This window comes from Capra hircus, chromosome 9 (genome assembly GCF_001704415.2).
Source record: "Capra hircus breed San Clemente chromosome 9, ASM170441v1, whole genome shotgun sequence".
Lineage (NCBI taxonomy): Eukaryota > Metazoa > Chordata > Mammalia > Artiodactyla > Bovidae > Capra > Capra hircus.
In genome coordinates this window covers 54,918,989-54,942,891 of record NC_030816.1, presented here as the reverse complement: position 1 = coordinate 54,942,891, position 23,903 = coordinate 54,918,989, and the positions used below count along the sequence as shown (strand labels likewise).

General features: G+C 37.4%; 1 protein-coding gene across 3 annotated transcripts in view; it reads right to left on the bottom strand.

Moving 5' to 3' along the window:
• Positions 1–23,903, bottom strand: part of LAMA2 (laminin subunit alpha 2) — a 677,281-nt gene that overhangs the window by 40,513 nt on the left and 612,865 nt on the right. For 2 of the 3 annotated variants that reach the window (XM_005684731.3, XM_018053196.1), the window contains 4 exons: positions 19,299–19,461; positions 18,493–18,637; positions 3,667–3,805; positions 1,593–1,604 (listed from right to left, as the gene is read on the bottom strand). In XM_005684731.3, the coding sequence (XP_005684788.2) occupies positions 1,593–1,604; positions 3,667–3,805; positions 18,493–18,637; positions 19,299–19,461 (459 nt within the window). The remainder of the gene's footprint in view (positions 1–1,592; positions 1,605–3,666; positions 3,806–18,492; positions 18,638–19,298; positions 19,462–23,903) is intronic. The other variant, XM_005684732.3, reaches the window with a different exon arrangement.

Genomic DNA, 23,903 nt, shown 5'->3' with positions numbered 1-23,903 from the left:
GCCTTAATAAAAAACATATGACATGAGGACAAACAGGGAGGCCAGCAAATCAGACCCCTGGCAGTGTGTATCCAGTGATTTATCTCATGCTGGCTATTTGTTCTGTTTCTTTCTCTCTGGGACTGTTTTATTTTCTTTGATCATTTCCACTTGTTCCCAAGGTCTTCCCTTTCTGTTCGGTCAGCTGGTTATTACAAAAACATGCCAGCTGGACACTGAGAATCTTGCTTATATACTTCCTATATAAAGTGAAGGAAGCCAGTGAACTTCATTCTCAGCATTCATTTGCTTCCATGTTTGTTGAGAGGAGGTCTGATTTATCACGAGTTTCTCAGAGGTCTTATCAATAAAATAAATCACTCCTACAAGTTACACACTTCATTGTTTCAGGGAAATACAAAGAACCATTTCAAAACACAATGATTCAGCAAGCTCAACATTATGAAAATCACAAGGGATAAGTAATCACATATGGTGGTCAGACTCCTAATGGTAACCACAGGCCTATGTTTCTTCTGTTTGCCTCAGAGGCAAAATTACAAAGCTACACAGTGTCATTCCAGAGCCTTATTAGCATATACTTTCATTGAAAGCCAGCCTTTGCCTTTTAGCCACCTCAGCAAACAGCACTTGACTGGTCCGTGATGAAACAACTTAGATTATTTTTTTCTACACTTTCAGTTCTATAGTTTAGTTTCTGGTATTAAAAATCTAGTCTTTGCTTTAAAAATTTCTTTGATCAGCTCAGCCTCATTATGTCCTTTTGTGAAATTTGGCACTGTTAGGTTTTGAAATACCAAAACACTCAGCTGTAACTCTAGCCAGACGGCGCCAGCCTTCTACACATCTCTGGGGTTTGATCAGCCACGTACAAGAGCCTGATGCTTAAAACTTCCAGGCTAATACTGCCCACCTGCATATCAGAATTGAAATGCTCCTGAGAAGCTAGGATGACTGTCTGCAAACTTTCTCATCGTTAATGCAAACACTTGTTTTACATACAGTATTTCTAGAGGCTCCTTTTATCTGACTCCATACCTAAATTCTAAATAAACAAGGCAATAAAGAAGCAGATTTGCCAAGAGGTGCAAGGGCTATGTAAACATGTGCATCTTTGCAGGCTTGCAAAAAGCAATCAGGCAGTAGTAAGCATTTGGGAGCATAGTTGTTTGTTCAGCGGAGAGTACAGTACCTAGGAGACCAGACTCTGAGGTTCAACCCAGAAGATCACTTTGTTCCCCAGAACTAGATTTGTGCCCGTAAACCTGACCAGCTGCCCTTGGCCTGTGCTGCTGCAAGTGTGCACTAGAGGGCACTGTGCGTGGGCTGTTGAACAAATAAGCAGAGCAAATTCATCATCACGGCTGGTGAAACAAGTCAAACTGCAGCTCTGTGATGGTGGGTAAGCAGCAGCATTTTTGTAAGCAAAGGGCAGCATGAGAATCATCTCAGAATGCATTACTTGCTGGTGAAATGTACTATGAATAAAGCTGGATAGGTGTCACTCTGCTTCTGCATCACCGCTTTATCTAAGAAGCCACATTGACCCAACCCATGCACTTGAAGAAAGCATGCATAAATTTAAATTTTACCTTGCTTTCATACTAGGTCAAAGGGAAGAGAAAAAAATGATTTACTTATAATTGCATTTTCATTTAGTAAAACAATAAACTATAATCATAAATCTTTTAAAACAGCATTTCACAGAGATCGACAAAGGAAAGTAAAATACCACAAGAAAGGAAAGCAGGCATATACCCTTGACTGTAACGAAAATAGAATGCAATGGTGACCATCTCCCACACTATTCTCTTAGAAAAGTTTTACTTTGGAAATGAATTTAAAGCACTCATTTTTATCATTTTTATTAATGGAAAATGAACAAATGTTCCTGTGCTGTAATATTCATGAGTAGCTTATTGCCTTTTTGAACTTAGCTTGAACTTAATATATATAAAATAATTCATGTCCATCACATCTTTTGCACTTTATTGTAAGAAGATCTTACCTGTGGGCAAATTATAGCTATGAATGCATGGCTCCTTGAGTAGCCACAAATATATGTCTCACAAATAAATGTCTAAAGATTGTTTTGAAATAATGTGTCATACCATAGAAATATTATAATTATGAAATGCTAAACTGTGGAAGTTAAAAAAAAACATTGTGGCAATAAAGACTCACTAGGTATGCAGTCTGCAAACTATTTAATAATACATAAACCCATCTCAGTTAAATTAACATATATACTTTTGTGGATAATTCCTAAAAATCACTTTACGGTAATTAAAACTACATTACCACCAGAATAGAAGAAGCCATCTTTGGATAGCCTGATTTTGGCTACATTTAATTCATTCATAGAGAATTTAGTTAGTAATCTGGCAAAGTAAATCTTAGACTTGAACAATCTGCTAGATCCCCAGTATTTAAATAGTATCTGGAACATAGTAGATGCTTATCAAACACCTGTTGAATGAATAAACGGATTTTGGAGTAATAACTATGCCACTATTCAAATACATTGAATCTGCAATAATTTTTCTGACCAGACATTTAAAATCTATATTCGTAACACAATTACAATATCATGTGGATGAATGCAGAGCCAGTTTATCTGCATTAAGCTTATCAAATTATACACTTGATAAACTGAACAGGTGTCTGGTTTATGAATTTAGATGCAGAAAGAAACACAAACCTGTTTGTCTGCTCAATATCATAAATGAGACTGAAGTTCTACTGCTCGTTTGAGAAATATGAAAAGAACTGACCATCATACTTTTCACTTATTCTGAGACCATTCCAATTGTAATGTGTCTTTTTAGGGTAGAAACACCTAGGCAGGACTTTTGTAATCATAAAAAAACTAGCAAACTAAACAAAATAAAATGTAAAAATATGGTGATCTATATTTATAGTAAGTTCTTATGGTTTGGCCAAGTCAATTCATCCCATCCAAATTAGATTCAATTAACTTTTATTGAGCACCAAGTACTCTATAACTTTTATTTCTTATAGGCTGTTTTGTAACAAGCAGGAGATTAATGAAATATCACATGAAATATTTTCTGACAGTTTTTAATTACTTCTATTTATTTTGGAATTAATTAAACTATTAAACTAAATACATCTCCCCATCCTGCTATCTAAAAAATATATGTGAAGTTTTGAAAAATATTGACATGGGCAAGAACAACTAACACGCTTTAGCATCAAGTACATGGGAAAGTTCCATTACACTATTATCATGCTCGTGCTTAGCCATCAAGTAGGTTACACTAACAGTATCCTGGAACACTGACTAATTTTCAGAACACTCAGCAAAGTCAGTGCACCATTATCTCTGGTGAATGTACAGCGGAAAGGCAATTACATTCAACTCCAGTTTCCACCTTTAATAACTTTTATAATTCTTTTTATCTTGTGACTGACTCTAAAGGTAACAGTGATTCCCATCCACCTCTTCAATAAAGATATCAAATTAATCTCTGGTTTTTAAATCCTGGTATTATTTTAACATGTAGCACAATTTTTTAGATTTGGCATTTTCTGCAACTAAAGGTTATATGATATTCCTGTTATAATTAAACTTCAGAACTCTAGTGAGCATAGTGACCATTTAATTAAAATGTAATCCTTAGCCCTAAATATACATCAAATTACCTCAAGTTTCTCAGTGTTGGCAGACCACCAAAATATATTTTGTCATCTGCTTTCAAGTCAAGACCGAAGTTGTTCCCAGGAGATGAAGTTGCTATGTTCTCCTCCTGGTTAGTATCAATATCCACAATTGATATGTTGGCTGCAAAGGAAGGAGAAAGTTTCACATTTTATTTGAGCAATACCAACCACATCTATATTATTTCTGTTTCTTCAAGATACTTTTACTTTAATTCTCAAATTAAAGCTGTAACTATATACAGCTATTTAATAATTGCAGAAACTATATCAATAAAATACATTGTTATACGATCCACAAAGAAAGCATGAAAATAGTAGCCTGAACACAAACCAGTCAAGATAAAATAAAAATGTTTAGATGGACAACAGAGAACTCATTGACACAGTTTTCCATAACACAAGTAGTTAGAAAATAAAATTAATAAGTAATTAATGATCAGATAAATATCTAACTAGAAATCAGACTGTGAATTAGAAATAAACACAACTTGTGATTCTGTCTGTACATTTCAGTATCCACAGAAGTACTGGGACTGAGGATCATCCCTAAAGGAATGAGGATGAGGTGGTTGTGCCTGGAAGTAGAGAGATGGGAATGTTTGATTTTGCAAGATGATAGCATCCACATCCATTGTAAACTACATTTTAGATGGAGGATGCTGAGTGATTCAAGAGAGGTACAGTTTTCATTGCTTATTGCTCTTCTCTCAGGTCTCTAAATGTACTTCCAGTATGATGAGGATAAGAATTTAGAAATAGAAAGGAAAAAGGAAAAAAGAGAGACTCTTCTCGGTTTAAACTGCTTTGTTCAGAGAGCAGATGTGAACACTTTATCTCACTGATTTTTACCCTCTTTATTCTTAAGAGTCAGGCTAGGTTCTCTCTGAATTATGTGCTATCTCACCATAATATTTGCCTAGGCCCAACCTTAACTGCTTCATATATTTTGGATCCTTGATGCATATTGAGGCATTGGTTCATTAACAAGACAAATTTGGCCTCTAAATCTTTGCCCGATATAACATCTGAATTAGCAAGGGTCTAAAAATGGCCACTTGAACCAATGGGTTTTAAGGGCATTTCGAAGTATTTATTCTTTGGAGCATTAGTTTCTTGGATATTGCTGGGTCAAATAAATATGACAAACACTAGGTTAAACAAATTTAAACACAGATCTTAAGTTTATGGCTGCTCAGATCTTGCAACCCACTAATATGAAAAATAATGCTCCAAAAAAGGGACACAGAACAAGAAGTATTTCTCAAGTTTGTTTGACCTTGAAATATTATTATTTTCTCCCAACTCACCATTTTTTAGAAGAGTGTTCTTTCAAAAATAAAGAGAAATATCAAACTCCAAAATTCCATTGTAATCTGTAGCCCTTTTATTTCAAAAGGAAGTATCCTCAGTAAAACCAAACATAACTACCTTAAAAAATATCCAAAATAAAATACCCAAACCTGTTAACACCTCAGATCCTCGAATAATTTTATAAAGACAAAAAAAAATTACTTCAAAAATAAGTGCCTAATTAAAAATTATTAAGCAAGTTAAGATTTAAAAAGTTAATTACTTTCTAGCACATATCAACTTCATAGTCACATATCTTTTTGACCAGACCGGTGGCTAAAATAAAAAAGATTTATAAAAATGTTTTCAAAACTTTTTCATACATATTCTTTTTTTTTTTAATCCAGATCAGCAAAGAAGTTTGCACATAGGGCTGTTGACTGGAATGTGAAAATAGCCTCTTTTCTATAGATCTGGTATACATTTTAATAATGTCTGTGAAAATGAGATGTTGTCTGTCTATCATAGGCAAGCCAGTGACTGGAGGTAGTTTTCCTCCTTATCCCTGAGTGAATATATACATTTTTAGAAATCATTCTAAGAAAAACTGATTAAAAAGCAGAAACACAATTGAAGTGAAACTCACCGGCCCACTGAAGTATTAGCTTCGGTATTGAGACGTAGGGTGGCATATTTTTACTGATTTAAAGAAGGGTTCTACTCTGTCCTTCATGAGTGACAGCTATGAAGTGGGTTCCGCTATGGAATGCTAACACTTGCTTTTATTCCTTGCCCTATTTCTTTCACTTACAGAATAGCAATTACCATAAAATTTTAAGAGTCAATGAGTTTATCATTTATGGATAAACAGGAAATTAAGGGTTTTATTCAATACTAGACACAGAGTAGGAACTTAACAAGTATTTTATAGTCAATACTGAGTTGTTATAAAGGAGTTGTTTTCACTTTGGCTGTTCTTTTCTTCTTTTAGTCCACTGAAAATCTGAATGATCAATTTTGCGTCCATATCAATGCACTTCGGGGGACATAGGGGACCTCTATTAGTGACTGTGGTTCTCCTAACTGACTCAGAAGGTGGGAGTGCTTCCTGAAAAAGAGAGTTTGAACTTCAAGGGACAGTAGTTTTACAAACTAGCTGAGAATAACTTGTGTAAAACAAATAATCAGGTATCTGAAAAGGATCAATAGCCTTCCTATCTCACTACTCCATGGATTCTGACCTTGCTAAAACCCACACTGTCCTCCCTACATCCAAATCCTATGGGGTCCTTTGGTCCCCACCTTAATCCTAATCTGTGCAGTATGTGAGGTTAATATTTCCATCCTTCTAGAATTTTCCTCCTTTGACTTCCATAATACCAACTTCTCCAGCTTCTCTTGCCTTTCCAACCTCATTCTCAGTTTCCTTCCCTGGGACCCTATTTTTCTGAACACTTCTGAAATGTTGACGGTCACCAGAGGGCTTTCATTTGGCTGTTTGTCAGGTTTCAGCTATCTGGGTAGCCTCAAGTTTATATCTACTTACTATATGTTGACCACTCAGAAATATACATGCCTGGACCTGATTTTTGCCTAAAAATCCACATTCAGCAGGTGATTCATTATATACCTCCCCAGCTGATATTCTGAATTAAAATGGTTATCTTTTTACTCCCAGATCTGTATTATTTATTTTATCTGGTAGCGCTAAGATCCCTACCCAATCTCCTAATTAGACAGTCACCTTTTCTCCTCACTATTCTATACTTACCAATCAACAGCCCTACTAATTTCATCTAAATAACCTTATTATCTGTTCTCTTTAAACAATTATTTGTTTTATTTTTCAATGTGTTGCGTGGCTCTATGAGCGTCCCTGGTGGCTCAGTGGTAAAGAATCCACCTGCCACTGAAGGAGAAGCAGGAGATGATTCGATGCCTGGGCCAGGAAGACCCCCTGGAGAAGGAAACGGAAACTCACTCTACTATTCTTGCCTAGAAGATCCAAAGGACAGAGGAGCCTGGGGGCTATAGTCTGGGGGTGGTAGAAAGTCAAACACGACTGAATGACTGTGCACGTGCCTATAGGAACTCAGTTCCCTGACGTGGGATGGAACCCAGCCATAGCAGGGAAAGCCTGGAATCCTAACAATTAGGCCCCCAGGGAACTCACTCTGTTCTATTTTAAAACACTTTTATCAACGTAAAACTGACATGGTATAATTTGTCCATGTTTAAAATGTACAATTTGACAAGTTTTGAGATCTCTATACATCCATAAAATGCTGCTGCTGCAGCTAAGTTGCTTCAGTCGTGTCCGACTCTGTGCTACCCCATAGACGGCAGCCCACCAGACTCCCCCGTCCCTGGGATTCTCCAGGCAAGAACACTGGAGTGGGTTGCCATTTCCTTCTCCAATGCATGAAAGTGAAAAGTGAAAGTGAAGTTGCTTAGTCATGTTCGACTCTTTGCGAACTCCTTAACTGCAGCCTAATAGGCTCCTCTGTCCGTGGGATTTTCCAGGCAAGAATACTGGAGTGGGTTGCCATTGCCTTCTCCATCCATGAAATGATCACAGTCAAAAAACTGAGCATGTCAGTCACTCCAGTAGTTTCCTTAAGTCTATCTGTCATCCTTCCTTCCACTGTCCCTCCCTATGAAACCCTATCCACAAATATCCTCTAGCTACTTACTGTGACTATATGTTAGTCTGTGTTTTCTATATAATTTTTACATAAATGTACTTTTTGGTCTGACTTCTTTTACTCAGAAAAATTATTTTGCTATTACTCTTGTGTGCATATTTTTAGTTCATTATTTTCTTTTATCACTAAACAATATTCCATTGTATGGATATACAACAATTTGTATATCCATTCAACTGCTGAAGAATGTTTGCACTGTTTTTTGTTTTCTTGAGTATCACAAATAAAGGTGCTATAAATTTCCTGGTACAAGTCTCTCTATGGATATATACTTTCACAAATCTTGGGTGAATATATAGGAGTGGAATGGTTGTTTCATATGACACATCTATATTAAACCTTTTAAGAAAGTGCCAACCTCTTTTCCAATGTGGCTGTACCATTTTTACATCCTTGTCAGCAGTGCATAAGAATTCCACTTGCTTGACATCCTTGCCAGCCCTGGGTATGTTCAGTCTTTTTAATTATAGACATTCTAGTAAGCGTATAGTGGTATCACACTGTGGATTCATTTTGCATTTCTCTGCTGTCAAATCCCACTGAAACTCATTTCAAGCCATCATTTATCTCTTGCCTGAACTATTATTGTTCTTAATTGGTCACTCTGCCTCCAGTTTAATCTGAAAATTTACTTTTCTTATTTCTCCTCTCTCTGGTTATTTCCTTATAGCTCCCTTTGTGGGGCCTCCCTTTACTATACTGCTTCGATATTGCTATTTGCTCGAGGGCTTTGGATAATCTTATTCTAGATATGACTGGTTTTTCTCATCTCCATTAAGCTACAACTATTTAAAACGTAATGCTTTGCAGCCATCCATCTTTCCCCTAGAACTCTGTTAATCCTCAGATACGCATAATGAATTGCCTGTCAATTACATGGCTTCCTTAGGTTGCTAAAGATACTAAGAGTTCCTTTAATATAACATGTCTAAAATAAAGGTTTTCTTAGCTTTAAAAAAGCTAATAAAGCTTTTCTAAAGTTCTTTTCTAAAATCTATGTTTCTTCTTGCATCCAATTGCTTGGTAAATGGCACTGATTTTTTTGTTGCTGTAATTTTAAGAAAAATAAAGGAATTATTAAAAAAAAAAAACCTTACTCTCCACATTGAGTATTTCATAAAGCTTCCCAATTTAAAAATGTTTAATATCTTTCAACTCCATTCTTTCCTATTCACTCTCATAGTTTCATTCTCCTTGCTCTTCCACTGGTTTTCCTACAGATTGCAATAGGATCTGAAATCGTCACCAATCTACCCTCCAAGTTGCTGCTAAAGAAACTTCACTAAAACACAAATCTGGTAGTATCACACTCTTGATTAAAACTCTTAGTAGTTCTTTCCCTATAGCTTTCAGGAAGAGTTGAAACTCCTTACAGTAAGTGCCCTACATACAAACCTTCAAGTTGTGAACTTTCAAAGACGCAAGCATGTGTTTGCGTGTCCAATCATGCAAGTTAATTCATGTGTATAGTGTACATTGTCATGTGTGTGCATCCACTACAAGTAGTTGTGGTCTTGTGTACTTTACAGTACTATACAGAGTACAGTAGTACAAATCTTTATTTCAAGCTCTGAACATGTGCCATCAGTGCCAGGTGTGAATGAAATTGCAGCTTGCCCTCTCCTCTGTCTCCAACTGTTGACAGCACTTCAGCTCTACCACCTCCCACCTCTTTTCCCTCCAGTCAGTAAATCTTCGTGCCTGTTCACTTGATGCCAGCCCCTGTATGCCAGCTGTTGTACTGTACCAGTGTGCTTTTCAAGGTTCTGTACTGTAAGATTAAAACTATTTTATTTGTGTGTATGTGTGTTTTTTATGTACTATTTGTGTGAAAAGTAACATAAACTAGTTACAGTACAGCACAACATAGCCAACTGTGTTGGCTGGGTATCTAGGCTAACTTTTTTGTTCTTACAAACAAATTGGACGTACAAATGTGCTCTTGGAAGAGAACTTGTTCGTATGTAGGAGAATTACTATAGTTCAGCTCAGGCCAGTGCCAGGTCGCTTCAGGCATGTCCTACTGTTTGCGACGCTATGGACCATAATATGCCAGCTGTCTCGGTCCATGGGATTTCCCCAGGCAAGAATAATAGAGTGGAAAGAACAAGATGGCGGAGGAGTAGGTGGACATGGAGTACATCTCTCTCCAAGGATACACCAGGAATACACCTTCAGACACAAAAGTGCATGAAGAACACCAGCTGAGAGTGGACAAGAGTACCTGACCAGGGGAAAAGAATATATTGAACCATGCAAAACTTGAGATCAAGCCCTGAGCCTTTGGAGTGGGAGCACTGACTCCAAGACCCTAGACTACCAGAGAACTAATCCTAGGGAGTATCAAATTGTGAGAAATCACACAAAGGAAACCACCTGAATACAAGACCTGGCATCACCCAACCACCAATAGCACCCTGTGAAGGATGCCTCATCTAAACAACAAACAAAACAAAAGTACAAACCCAATCATCAGCAGACAGGATTACCAACTCACTCAGCCTTGCCCATCAGAGGAAAAACAAACACAAACTCGGCACAAATCTCACCCTATACAAAGCTTACACAAACCAGTGGACCAACCTTAGGAGGGCAGAAACCAAAAGGAAGAAAGAATTCAACCTTGAAGTCTGGGAAAAGGAGACCTCAAACACAATAAGTTTAAAAAAAGTAATGAAAAGGCAGAGAGATACTACACAAATGAAGAAACAAACTAGAAACACAGAAGTCCAAATAAATGAAGAGGAAATAGGCAAACTACCTGAATAAGAATTCAGAATAATAAGAGTAAAGATGATCAAAAACCTTGAAAACAAAATGGAGAAAATGTAAGAATCAATTAACAAAGACCTAGAAGATTTAAAGAATTAACATACAGAGACAAACAACACAATTACTGAAATTAAAAATAGTCTAGAAGGAATCAATAGAAGAATACCTGAATCAGAAGAATGAATCAGTAAGCTGAAAGATAAAGTGGTGGAAATAACTTCTGATGAGCAGAATAAAGTAAAAAGAATGAAAAGAACTGAGGATAATCTCAGGGACCTCTGGGAAAATATCAAATGCACCAACATTGGGATTACAGGGGTCCCAGAAGAAGAAGAGAAAAAGAAAGGATATGAGAAAATTTTTGAAGAGATTATAGTTGAAAATTTCCCCAACATGGAAAAGGAAATAGTCAATCAAGTCCAAGAGGCACAAAGACTCCCATACAGGATAAACCCAAGGAGAAACACACCAATACACATACTAATCAAACTAACAAAGATTAAACACAAAGAAAGAATATTAAAAGCAGCAAGGGAGAAGAAACAAGTAATATACAAGGGAAACCCCATATGCTTAACAGCTGATCTTTCAGCAGAAACTCTGCAGGCAAGAAGTGAATGGCAGTATATATTTAAAATACTGAAAGGGAAAAATCTACAACCAATATTATTGTACCCAGCAAGGATCTCATTCAAAATTTATGGAAAAATAAAAAGCTATTCAGAAAAGCAACAGTCAAGAGAATTCAGTACCACCAAAGTGGCTTTACAACAAATGTTAGAGGGACTTATATTGTCAAGACATACAAGAGAATAAAAAAGATCTACAAAATCAACCCAAACCAATAAGGAAAATGGCAATAGAAACATACATATGAATAATTACTTCACATATAAATGGATTAAATGCTCCAACCTAAAGACACAGACTGGCTGAGTGGATAAAAAAACAAGACCCATATATATGCTCTCTGTAAGAAACCCACTTCAGACCTAAAGACACATATGGACTGAAAGTGAGAGGATGGAAAAATATATTCCATGCAAATGGGAAGCAAAATAAAGCTGGAGTAGCATTCTCATATCAAAATAGACCTTAAAATAAAATAAAATATCTCTTGTAATCACAAGAGATAAGGAAAGACACTACATAATGATCAAGGGATCAATCAAAGAGGAAGACATAACAATTGTAAATATCTATGCACCCAACATAGGAGCATTTCAATACATAAGACAAACACTAACAGACATAAAAGGAGAAACTGATAGTAACACAACAACGGTAGGAGACTTTAACACCCCACTCACACCAATGGACAGATCATCAAAACAGAAAATTACTGAGGAAACACAAGTCTTAAATGATACATTAGATGAGATGGGTCTCATTGATATCTTCAGGACATTCCATCCAAATGCAGAAGAATACACCTTCTCAAGTGCACATGGAACGTTCTCCAGGATAGACTACATCTTGGGTCACAAATCAAACCTCAGTAAATTTAAGAAAATTGAATTCATATCAAGCATATTCTCCAACCACAACACTATGAGATTAGATATCAATTACAAGAAAAAAAAACTGTAAGAAACACAAATACATGGAGATTAAATAACACATTTCTAGATAACCAACAGGTTACTGAAGAAATCAAAAGAGAAATCAAAAAACTTCTAGAAACAAATGACAATGAAAACATGACAACTCAAAACCTATGGGATGCAGCAAAAGCAGGTCTAAGAAGGAAGTTTATAGCAATACAATCCTACCTCAAGAAACAAGAAAAACATCACATAGACAACCTAATTTCACACCTAAAACAACTGGAAAAAGAACAAAAACACCCCAAAATTACTAGAAAGAAATCATAAATATCTGAGCAGAAATGAAAAAGAAATTAAAGAAACAATAGTAAAGATTAATAAAACTAAAAGCTAGTTCCTTGAGAAGATAAACAAACTGACAAAACTTTAGCCAGAGTCATCAAGAAAAAAAGAGAAGAATCAAATCAACAAAATTAGAAATGAAAAAGGAGAGGTTACAACAGACAATGCAGAAATGCAAAGGGTTGTAAGAGACTATTATGAACAACTATAAGGCAATAAAATGGATAACCTGGAAGAAATGGACAGATTCTAGAAAAGTTCAATCTTCCAAGACTGAACCAGGAAGAAATAGAAATTATGAACAACCCAATTACAAGCACTGAAATTGAAGCTGTGATCAAAAATCTCCCAAAAAACATGAGCCCAGGACCAGATGGCTTCATAGGAGAATTCTATCAAACATTTAGAGAAGGGCTAATGCTTAAAAAAATTGCAGAGGAAGGAACATTTCCAAACTCATTCTACGAGGCCACCATCACCCTGATACCAAAACCAGGCAAAGAGAACAGGAAAAAGGAAAACTAGAGGCCAATATCACTGATGAACATAGATGCAAAAAGCCTCAACAAAATTTCAGCAAACAGAATTCAGCAACACATCAAAAAGCTCATTCACTATGATCAAGTTGTTTATTCCAGGAATGTAAGGATTCTTCAATATATGCAAATCAATCAATGTGATACACCATGTTAACAAAATGAAAGATAAAAATCATATGATCATCTCAATAGATGTAGAAAAGCCTTTAACAAAATTCAGCACCCATTTATGATTAAAACTCTTCAATGGGCATAGAAGGAACCTACCTCAACATAGTAAAGGCCATATATGATAAGCCTATAGCAAATATTATTCTCAATGGTGAAAACTGATAGCATTCCCCCTAAGATCAGGGACAAGACCAGGATGTCCACTTTCACCACTAATTTTCAACATAGTTTTGGAAGGCCTAGCTACAGCAATCAAAGAAGAAAAAGAAGTAAAAGAATCCAGATCAGAAAAGAGATAAAGCTCTCACTGTTTGCAGATAACATGATACTGTACATAGAAAACCCTAAAGATAGTACCAGAAAATTACTAAAGCTAATCAGTGAATTTAGCAAAGTTGCAGGATACAGTATCAATTACAGATATCACTTGCATTTCTATATACTAACAATGAAAAATCAGAAAGAAAAATTAAGGAATCAATACCATTCACCACTGCAACAAAAAGAATTAAATATCTAGGAATAAACTTACCTAAGAAGACAAAAGAACTGTACACAGAAAATTATAAGACACTAATGAAAGAAATCAAAGATGACATAAACAGATGGTGAGATATTCCATGTTCCTGGGTAGGAAGAATCAATATTGTGAAAATGACTACACTACCAAATGCAAGCTACAGATTCAGTGCAATCGCCTATCAAATTACCAATGGCATTTTGCACAGAACTAGAACAAAAATTTCACAATTCATATGGAAACACAAAAGACCCAAAAGAGCCAAAGCAATCTTGAGAAAGAAGAATGGAGCTGGAGAAATTAACCTTCCTGACTTCAGATTACACTACAAAGCTACAGTCATCAAGACAGTATGGTACTGGCACAAAAACAGAAATATAGACCAGTAGAACAAGATAGAAAGTCCAGAAATAAACCCAAGCACCTATGGGTACCTTATTTTAGACAAAGGAGGCAAGAATATACAATGGGGCAAAGATACCTCTTCAATAAATGGTGCTGGGAAAACTGGACAGCTACATATAAAAGAATGAAATTAGAACAGTTCATAACACCACACACAAAGATAAACTCAAAATGGATTAAAGACCTAAATGTATGACCAGAAACTATAAAACTCTTAGAGGAAAACACAGGCAGAACACTCAATGACATAAATCAAAGCAATATCCTCTATGACCCACCTCCTAGAGTAATGGAAATAAAAACAAAAGTAAACAAGTGGGACCTGATTAAACTTAAAAGCTTTGCACAGCAAAGGAAATTATAAGCAAGGTGAAAAGACAGCCTTCAGAATGGGAGAAAATAATAGTAAGTGAAACAACTGACAAAGGATTCATTTCCAAAATATATAAGCAGCTCATACGACTCAATACCAGAAAAACAAACAACCCAATCAAAAAGTGGGAAAAAGACCTAAACAGATATTTCTCCAAAGAAGACATACAGATGGCTGACGGACACATGAAAAGATGCTCAACATCCCTCATTACTGGAGAAATGCAAATCAAAACTAGAATGAGATATCACCTCACACCAGTCAGAATCAGTTCAGTTCAGTCACTCAGTCATGTCTGACTCTTTGCGACCCCATGAACCGCAGCACATCAGGTCTCCTTGTCCATCACCAACTGCCAGAGTCTACCCAAAACCATGTCCATTGAGTCAGTGATGCCATACAACCATCTCATCCTCTGTCATCCCCTTCTCCTGCCCTCAGTCTTTCATCAGGGTCTTTTCAAATCAGTCAGTTCTTCACATCAGGTGGTCAAAGTATTGGAGTTTCAGCTTCAAAATCAGTCCTTCCAATGAACACCCAGGACTGATCTCCTTTAGGATGGACTATTGCCGTCCAAGCGATTCTCAAGAGTCTTATCCAACACCACAGTTCAAAAGCATCAATTCTTCGGTGCTCAGCTTTCTTTATAGTCCAACTCTCACATCCATACACAACTACTGGAAAAACCATAGCCTTGACTAGACAGACCTTTGTTGGCAAAATAACCTCTCTGCTTTTGAATATGCTATTTATGTTGGTCATACTTTCCTTCCAAGGAGTAAGTGTCTTTTAATTTCATGGCTGCAATCATCATCTGCAGTGATTTTGGAGCCCCCAAAAATAAAGTCAGCTACTGTGGCCATCATCAAAAAGTCTACAAACAATAAATGTTGGAGAGGGTGTGGAGAAAATAGGAATGTAAACTGATACAGCCACTATGGAAAATGGTATGGCGATTCCTTAAAAAACAGAATAAAACTAGCATATGACCCAGCAATCCCACTCCTAGGCATATATGCTGAGGAGACCAAAATTGGAAAAAACACATGCATCCCATTGTTCACTGTAGCACTATTTACAATAGCTAGAACATGGAAGCAACCTAGATGTCCATCGACAGATGAATGGGTAAAGAAGTTGTGGTACATATACACAGTGGAATACTCAGCCTAAAAGGGAATACATTTGAGTCAGTTCTGATGAGGTGGATGAACCTAGAACCTATTACACAGAGTGAAGCGAGTCAGAAAGAGAAAGAGAAAGAGAAATATTGTATTCTAACACATACAGACGGAATCTAGAAGAATGGTACTAAATAACTTATTTACAGGGCAGTAATAAAGGAGTATGTCAAGGCTGTATATTGTCACCCTGCTTATTTAACTTATATGCAGAGTACATCATGAGAAACGCTGGACTGGAAGAAACACAAGCTGGAATCAAGATTGCCAGGAGAAATATCCATAACCTCAGATATGCAGATGACACCACCCTTATGGCAGAAAGTGAAGAGGAACTAAAAAGCCTCTTGATGAAAGTGAAAGAGGAGAGTGAAAAAGTTGGCTTAAAGCCCAACATTCAGAAAACGAAGATCATGGCATCTGGTCCCATCACTTCATGGGAAATAGATGGGGATGGACATGGGGAGAGGGGAAGAGAGGATGAGACATATGGAAAGAGTAACATGGAAACTTATATTACCATATGTAACATAGATAGCCAACGGGAATTTGCTGTATGGCTCAGGAAACTCAAACAGGTGCTCTATATCAACCTAGAGGGGTGGGATGGGAGGGAGATGGGAGGGAGGTTCAAAACGGAGGGGATATACGCATACCTATGGCTGATTCATGCTGAGATTTGACAGAAAACAACAAAATTCTATAATGCAATTATCCTTCAATTAAAAAAAAAAAAAGAATACAAGAGTAAATTGCCATGCCCTCCTCCAGGGGATCTTCCCAACTCAGGGATGGAACCCACGTGTCTTAATGTCTCCTGCATTGGCAGGCAGGTTCTTTACCTCTAGCGCCACTTGGGAAGCCCAGTTTAGCTCATAAGGCCTTTTATAGACTGGCTTTGTAATCTCCAGCCTTATCTGATCATTCTCTGCCACCATTCATCCTCTTAGCCTATGGACTCACTTATAGTTCCCAAAGCATTTCCCAAAGTGTGTTCAGCCAAATGCTGATATGGTATGGAAGGATTTTGGTGATCAGAGAAGTTGTAGAAATGTCAGATTAAACTTTTTTCTGAGCTACTGTCCAGAGTCTATAAATGTGCCTTGTGCCTCTCTTGCTTGGGAAAAATGTATACAGACAGCTATTCCAATTAATTATACAAATGCAAAACCAGTTTTTGTCCAAACTGAGGAGTTCCTCCAGGGTTTCCTATTCCAAGGAAAAGCAGTTGGAGAATGATATATGATGTTGTATTAATATTATGCTCCCGGAGACTTCCAGGCTTTCACACAACGTTCAATTTTCTGAATTGTCCAAAGGAGTTTTTCACCCACAGAATTCCTCAGCTCCTGCCTGTGCATCAGGGCACTCCCCTGACCTCTGGATCTAACTTGAGTGTTTCTCTCCCACTCCAGTACTCTTGCCTGGAAAATCCCATGGACGAAGGAGCCTGGTGGGCTGGAGTCCATGGGGTCGCTAACAGTCAGACAGGACTGAGAGACTTCACTTTCACTTTTCACTTTCCTGCATTGGAGAAGGAAATGACAACCCACTCCAGTGTTCTTGCCTGGAGAATCCCAGGGACAGGGGAGCCTGGTGGGCTGCCGTCTATGGGGTCGCATAGAGTCGGACACGACTGAAGCGACTCAGCAGCAGCAGTATGTATCTCCATATGTTAATTAGCTTTCTACTCTCTAACTGCTGATTGACTTGTCTGCCTTCCCCTTTAGACTGCAAGTTCCTTAAAGACAGGGGCTTATCACAGACTTCACTTTGTTCTTGCCTAATAATTACTGGGCTTCCCTAGTAGTTCAGCTGGTAAAGAATCCCCCTTGCAATGAAGGAGACACTGGTTCGATTCCTGGGTTGGGAAGTTCCCCTGGAGAAGGGAATAGGCTACCCACTCCAATATGCTTGGTCTTACCTGGTGGCTCAGATGGGAAAGAATCTGCCTGCAATGAGGGTGACCAGGTTTGGGAAGATCCCCTAGAGAAGGGAATGGCTATCCACTACAGTATTCTTGCCTGGAGAATCCTTATGGACAGAGTAGCCTGACAGGCTATAGTCCATGACATGACTGTAGTTGTATCTGCCAAACACCTAGTAAGCACAGCACAGTACTTAACTAGGTGTTTGGCAGATATGTGTTAAATATAGGAATAAAAGATGGTGCAAGGTTATATCTATATTTTTGTGAAATGTCACACTGGCATATTCAAAATGAATTAAGTCTAATAATATAAACAGAAGAATCAAAGTTTAATTTGCAGATACAAGCAATGCCATAGTACCCAGAATTAGGGGAATTATACTAAGATAACAATAGCAGCACACTGACACCTACTAGTCTTGGATTTCTGTCTTGGTTGTAAGATTTTATGTATAAATGTCTGGGACCGCATATAAGCTTGAGTCTACATTTTCTTTTCTCTAAACCAGAACAAAATACATGAACAAATGAAATAATGTTTGGGAAGTGTTTTGAAAATGTCCTAGAACCATAAAAATGTTACATCATTATTAATCAACTATTAGCTTGTCCACATACACATTCTTGGCACTTTCAAAAAGCTAAGAATTGGTAGCTGTGCTCTGTTGCCTGTATGAATTCTATCTGTGGCCCATTCTAAAGGAAACATCTTGGCAAAATGGGAAGAAAAGGAAAGCATACAAGCTTTTCAAATCTACTACAGGATATAATTTTACAAGTTATAAGGTAGTTTTATCCTCTCAAATTAAGCTCTCACTTTCAAAAGAAAATGACAGAGAGCCATTTGGCTCTTCAATCAGTCATGTCTAATCCAAACCACCTGTAATCTAAGCCAAAGAAATGACTGTATCACTTTTTCACAGAATTTGTGAGTACCTAAAGTGACAGACAGGGTCTTCTTCATGATTAGATACGTGGGAGCTTTGGATAGCATGATTAAGGCTCAGAGTGCATTATTACTATAAAAACTCACCTTGTTTTTGAATTCTTGACAAGGTGAATGATTTCCATTTCCCGTCATTATGGTTTTGATTGCTGACAACGGAAGCCATTCCTGAACCCAGATCATAGCTGACTTTTATGTGCCCATCAGTGAGCTCTACACTCATGAAATCCTTCTATTAATAGAAGAAAAATACACCAGTGATTAGATACACAGAGAAATATATGGGTATTCACTTTGTGGGGTTTGTAATAGGGCTTTATGGTTAAATTACTGAATGTGTTGATCTGTAAGAGAAATCCATTTTTGGAAATAGAATCGGTGTTAGTATTTTATGAATGTTTGTGGGTGTGATGTTATGGTATAAATGGTCAAAGCCGAATTACTAGGATGTATCCTTTTATGATAGGAGGAAAAAGTGGGTTCCTTTGAAAATGTATTCAGCAAACTAAATAGGATATTCCCAGAAAGAAGTTACTAAGAAACACTGACCTGGAAAAAATAATAAGGATATTTAGAACCACCCTTTCACTAAGGTCTTTAGAAGAAGGCTAAGGAAGTGTGTCTTTCTGCTGCATGTTTCTATACAGAGGGAATCTTTACTGGGTGTTTCTTTTAAAGAATTATAAGGCAGTTATTCTGAAAATAAATTATAATTAAATTATATATGTAATTAAAGTTATTGATGGAAATATATAAATATTATGCACCACTCTTGGCTATGCACACTCATCCCAGACTCCTCTGAACAATAACTGATAACTACACTGGAACCCTACAAAAAAAGAAGCAAACCATATCCTCAATTGTGAAAGATCAACTGTGCAAATCTTTACCAGGTCTCGTGTGGCAAGGTACATCAGGAGAGCACTTGAAGAAAATGTCCTGAACTTGAACATGACAGTGGAGATGTTGGGGTACCAACGAATGGGGCGACTGACCAATGCATAGCCTTCTCCATCAAACTGAATGGTCCCCTCACTATCTTCCACCTGTGGACTGAACAGAGACATTTCACATGAATCAGACGATGTCTACATGGTCCATCCATTTTCAATACATCACACTCTATATCTTGTGAGTGTGGGTTGTAGGCTGTTGTAGGTCAGGAACAATCCCAGATACATCTTCCATCCTTCCCTTTCTCTCCAGTGCCACCATCAGGCCAGGTAACCACCATCTCTCACCTGGACTTCATTAGGTGTTCAATAACTAGGTCAATGATGTTTTAAATCCTTTTGCTGAGGTGCCTGATGGATAGTTATGTTGGTGTTTAAGTGTATCTTAGTAGTGTGAACTAGTGGGATTTTGGAACATGCTGAGAATGCATTATTACATTTACCAAATACATAACATAACAGGGAGTAGGGGTTGGATGAAAAGGGTGAAGGTGGTCGAAAGGTGCTAACTTAAAAGTTGTAAGTGGAAGAGCCATGATGGAATATAGACTCCTATTCTCTGAGCTCTGGCTATTCAGTTGGATTTTCTTGGACATATTAGATTCAGACAATGAAGGGCTCCTCTGACTGTGTGTATTTGTTGATCTGTCCTCTTCCCCAGTATGTAAGCTCTATGAAGCTGAGTAGTGCTTATGGGTCAGGCTCCATTTCAGGCACAAGCTCAGCATCCAGTGCAATACTTGGCTCATAGTAGAAGCTGTAAATATTTGTGGAATGAGGGGGATATTGGTAAATCAAATTGCCTCACGGAGAATACATGTTCAATCAGTACTGGTTGAATAATTAATACATATCTAAGATATGTCTTGTAAATATAACGTTTAAAAAGATTTCTTTTTCAAAAGAAGAGTTATCATCTATCTATCTTACCTAACTGATGTAAACAGCATAAGTTTTGACTGTGGAGACATTTCTAAACTTTAAATACCTGCATCTTAGTTTATATTTGAATCTGTGAAACTGGACTGTTGTATTAACTTGAGAGTAGAGAAGAGCTATTGAGAAATACAATAATGTAAAATAACAATAACTGAGACTATTATTTGTATGAGATCTTGGATAATGAGAAAAATAATAGTGTATAAACATTAATGGGCTTGTGGAAGAATAACTGTTTTGTATTTTAGACAAGTTGGCTTCCTCTCTGTTTCTGGAAAAGGGAGAAATATAAAACTCTGAAGACAAAAGGAAGGGAAGAGTCTTATCTGTGTTTGTCATAATCATGTAATTGTAAGTTATATCTAAACAGGTATAAAATCAGATTGATATATTTTTGTATACTGCAGCTTAAAGCTTAAAAGATGCTTTTTCAATATTCATGAAAAGTGTTAACTGAAAGGTTTGTGGGACTAAATCAGCTTATTAACAATAAAATTTACAGTGAATAAATTTAGTGAATAAATGATGAGTTTGGTCTTCTTTCATCATTATTAAAAATCCATTAAAATCTGGAATATCATGATGTTAGAGATAAGAAAATATAATGTAGACTCTACTAAGTAGAAGGTCCGTGAGGGTCTCAAATACTTGGATTTTGCATTATGTACCACCATGCTATCAACAAAAACTCCAGAAAGGGTGTGGGGATCACCAGTGACAGTTTCCCAAATGCTTTGGCCCAAAGCATTGTTACTTACAACTCAAAAAGAAAAAAAACATAAAACTTCACTACATGATGTCAGAATAAGCACTGGAATAAAAAACATGTCACATTTGTATAATGATGTTATTATGGCCTTAATCTATTAATTTCCTCTACACATAATGGAAAAAACAGCAGAGTAGATGGCAGGTAATCTGGAGTCTGATGTGGAATCTCAGAAGTCACGTAACACCACCTCAGGTCTCAGTGTTTCCACTCTGAGATGAGAGGTTTAGATCAGTGGACGATTTCTAAAGCCTATTCCCACTTCAGCCCTGTAAGAGATTCTTCTCTTCAAGCAACAGGCAAATCTGCAAGCAGGAGTTTTGTATAAGAGCAACAAAACATACAGTTGTAGATCAGGCTATTTTGTTTAATTTATTAACCAAAAACCAGGTAAACCTGGCTTCAAATTGGTGACTTTGAGGTTGGGGAAAAATGAATCTTTCCAATCAGAGTCCATAAAATTTCAACAGCTAACATTATAGTAGAGTTTTCCTATTCATTTTCAATATATTTACTAGGAAGGGTGACTATTCTCTTATAATTAATAAATGATAACCTCACAGCCTCCAGAAAGAAAACCACAACCACAGAAAACTAACCAAAATGATCACATGGATCACAGCCTTGTACAACTCAGTGAAGCTAGGAGCCATGCTGTGCTGCTGCTGCTGCTGCTAAGTCGCTTCAGTCGTGTCCGACTCTGTACGACCCCATAGAAGGCAGCCCACCAGGCTCCCCCGTCCCTGGGATTCTCTAGGCAAGAACACTGGAGTGCGTTGCCATTTCCTTCTCCAATGCATGAAAGTGAAAAGTGAAAGTGAAGTCGCTCAGTCGTGTCCAACTCTTAGTGATCCCATGGACTGCAGCCCACCAGGCTTCTCCGTCCATGGGATTTTCCAGGCATGAGTACTGGAGTGGGGTGCCATTGCCTTCTCCAGCCATGCTGTGCAAGGCCACCCAAAATGGACAGGTCATGGTGGAGAGTTCTGAAAAACATGGTTTACTGGAGATGGGAATGGCAAATCACTTCAGTATTTTTGCCTTGAGAACTCCATGAACAGTATGAAAAGGCAAAGAGATATGAAACTGGAAGATGATGACCCTCCCAAGTTGGTAGGTATCCAATATGCTACTGGGAAACAGCAGAGAAACAGCTTTAGGATGAATGAAGAGGCTGAGCCAAAGCAGAAACAATGTCCAGCTGTGGATGTATCTGGTGGTGAAAGTACGGTCCAATGTTGTAAAGAACAATATTGCATAGGAACCTGGAATGTTCGGTCCATGAATCAAGGTAAACTGGAAGTGGTCAAACAGATGGCAAGAGTGAACACTGGCATTTTAGGTATCAGTGAACTAAAATGGACAGGAATGGGAGAATTTATTTCAGTTTACTACTGTTGGCAAGAATCCCTTAGAAGTAATGGAGTAGCCCTCATAGTCAACAAAAGAGTTGGAAATACAGTACTCAGGTACAATATCAAATACGACAGAATGATCTCAGTTCATTTCCAAGGAAAACCATTCAACATCACAGTAATCCAAGTCTAAGCCCCAACCACTAATGTCAAAGAAGTTGAAGTTGGGTGGTTCTATGAAGATCTATAAGACCTTCTAGAACTAACACCAAAAAAAAAAAAAAAAAAAAAAAGAGAGAGAGAAAAAAATGTCCTATTCATCACAGGGGATTGGAATGCAAAGGTAGAAAGTCAAGAAATACCTGGAGTAACAGGAAAGTTTGGCCTAGGATTACAAAATGACACAGGGCACAGGCTAACAGAGTTTTGCCAAAAGAACACACTGGTCATAGCAAACACCCTCTTCCAACAACACAAGAGATGACTCTATACATGGACATCCCCAGATAGTCAATACCAAAATCAGACTGATTATATTTTTTGCAGCCAAAGATGGAAAAGCTCTATACAGTCAGTAAAAAGGCCTAGAGCTGACTGTAGCTCAGATCATCAGCTCGTTATGGCAAAATTCAGGCTTAAACTGAAGAAAGTAGGGAAAATCCTTAAGTCATTCATGTATGACCTAAGTCAAATTCCTTATGATTATACAATGGAAGTGACAATAGATTCAAGGGATTAGATTTGGTAGACAGAGCGCTTGAAGAACAATGGACAGAGGTTTGTAACATTGTATAGGAAGCAGGGAGCAAGACCTACCCCAAGAAAAAGAAATGCAAAAAGGCGAAATTGTTGTCTGAGGAGGCCTTACAACCAGCTGAGGAAAGAAAAGAAGCTATAGGCAAAGGAGAAAAGGAAAGATATACTCATTTGAATTCAGAGTTCCAAGAATAGCAAGGAGAGATAAGAAAGCCTTCCTCAGTGAGCAATGCAAAGAAACAGAGGAAAACAATAGAATGGTAAAGACAAGATCTCTTCAAGAGATAGCAAGGGAACATTTCATACAAAGATGGGCACAATAAAGTACAGAAATGGTGTGGAATTAACAGAAGCATAAGATATTAAGAAGAGGTGGCTAGAATACACAGAAGAACTCTACAGAAAAGGTCTTAATGAATCAGATAACCATGATGGTGTGATCACTCACCTAGAACCAGACATCCTGGAGTGTGAAGTCAAGTGGGCTACAGGAAGAATTACTATGAACAAAGCTACTAGAGGTGATGTAATTCCAGCTGAGCCACTTAAAATCCTAAAAATGATGCTGTTAAAGTGCTGCACTCAGTATGTCAGCAAATTGGAAAACTCAGCGGTGGCCATAGGATTGGAAAAGGTCAGTTTTCCTTCCAACCCGAAAAAAGGCAGCACCAAAGAATGTTCAAACTATCACACAGTTGCACTGATTTCACATGCTAGTAAGGT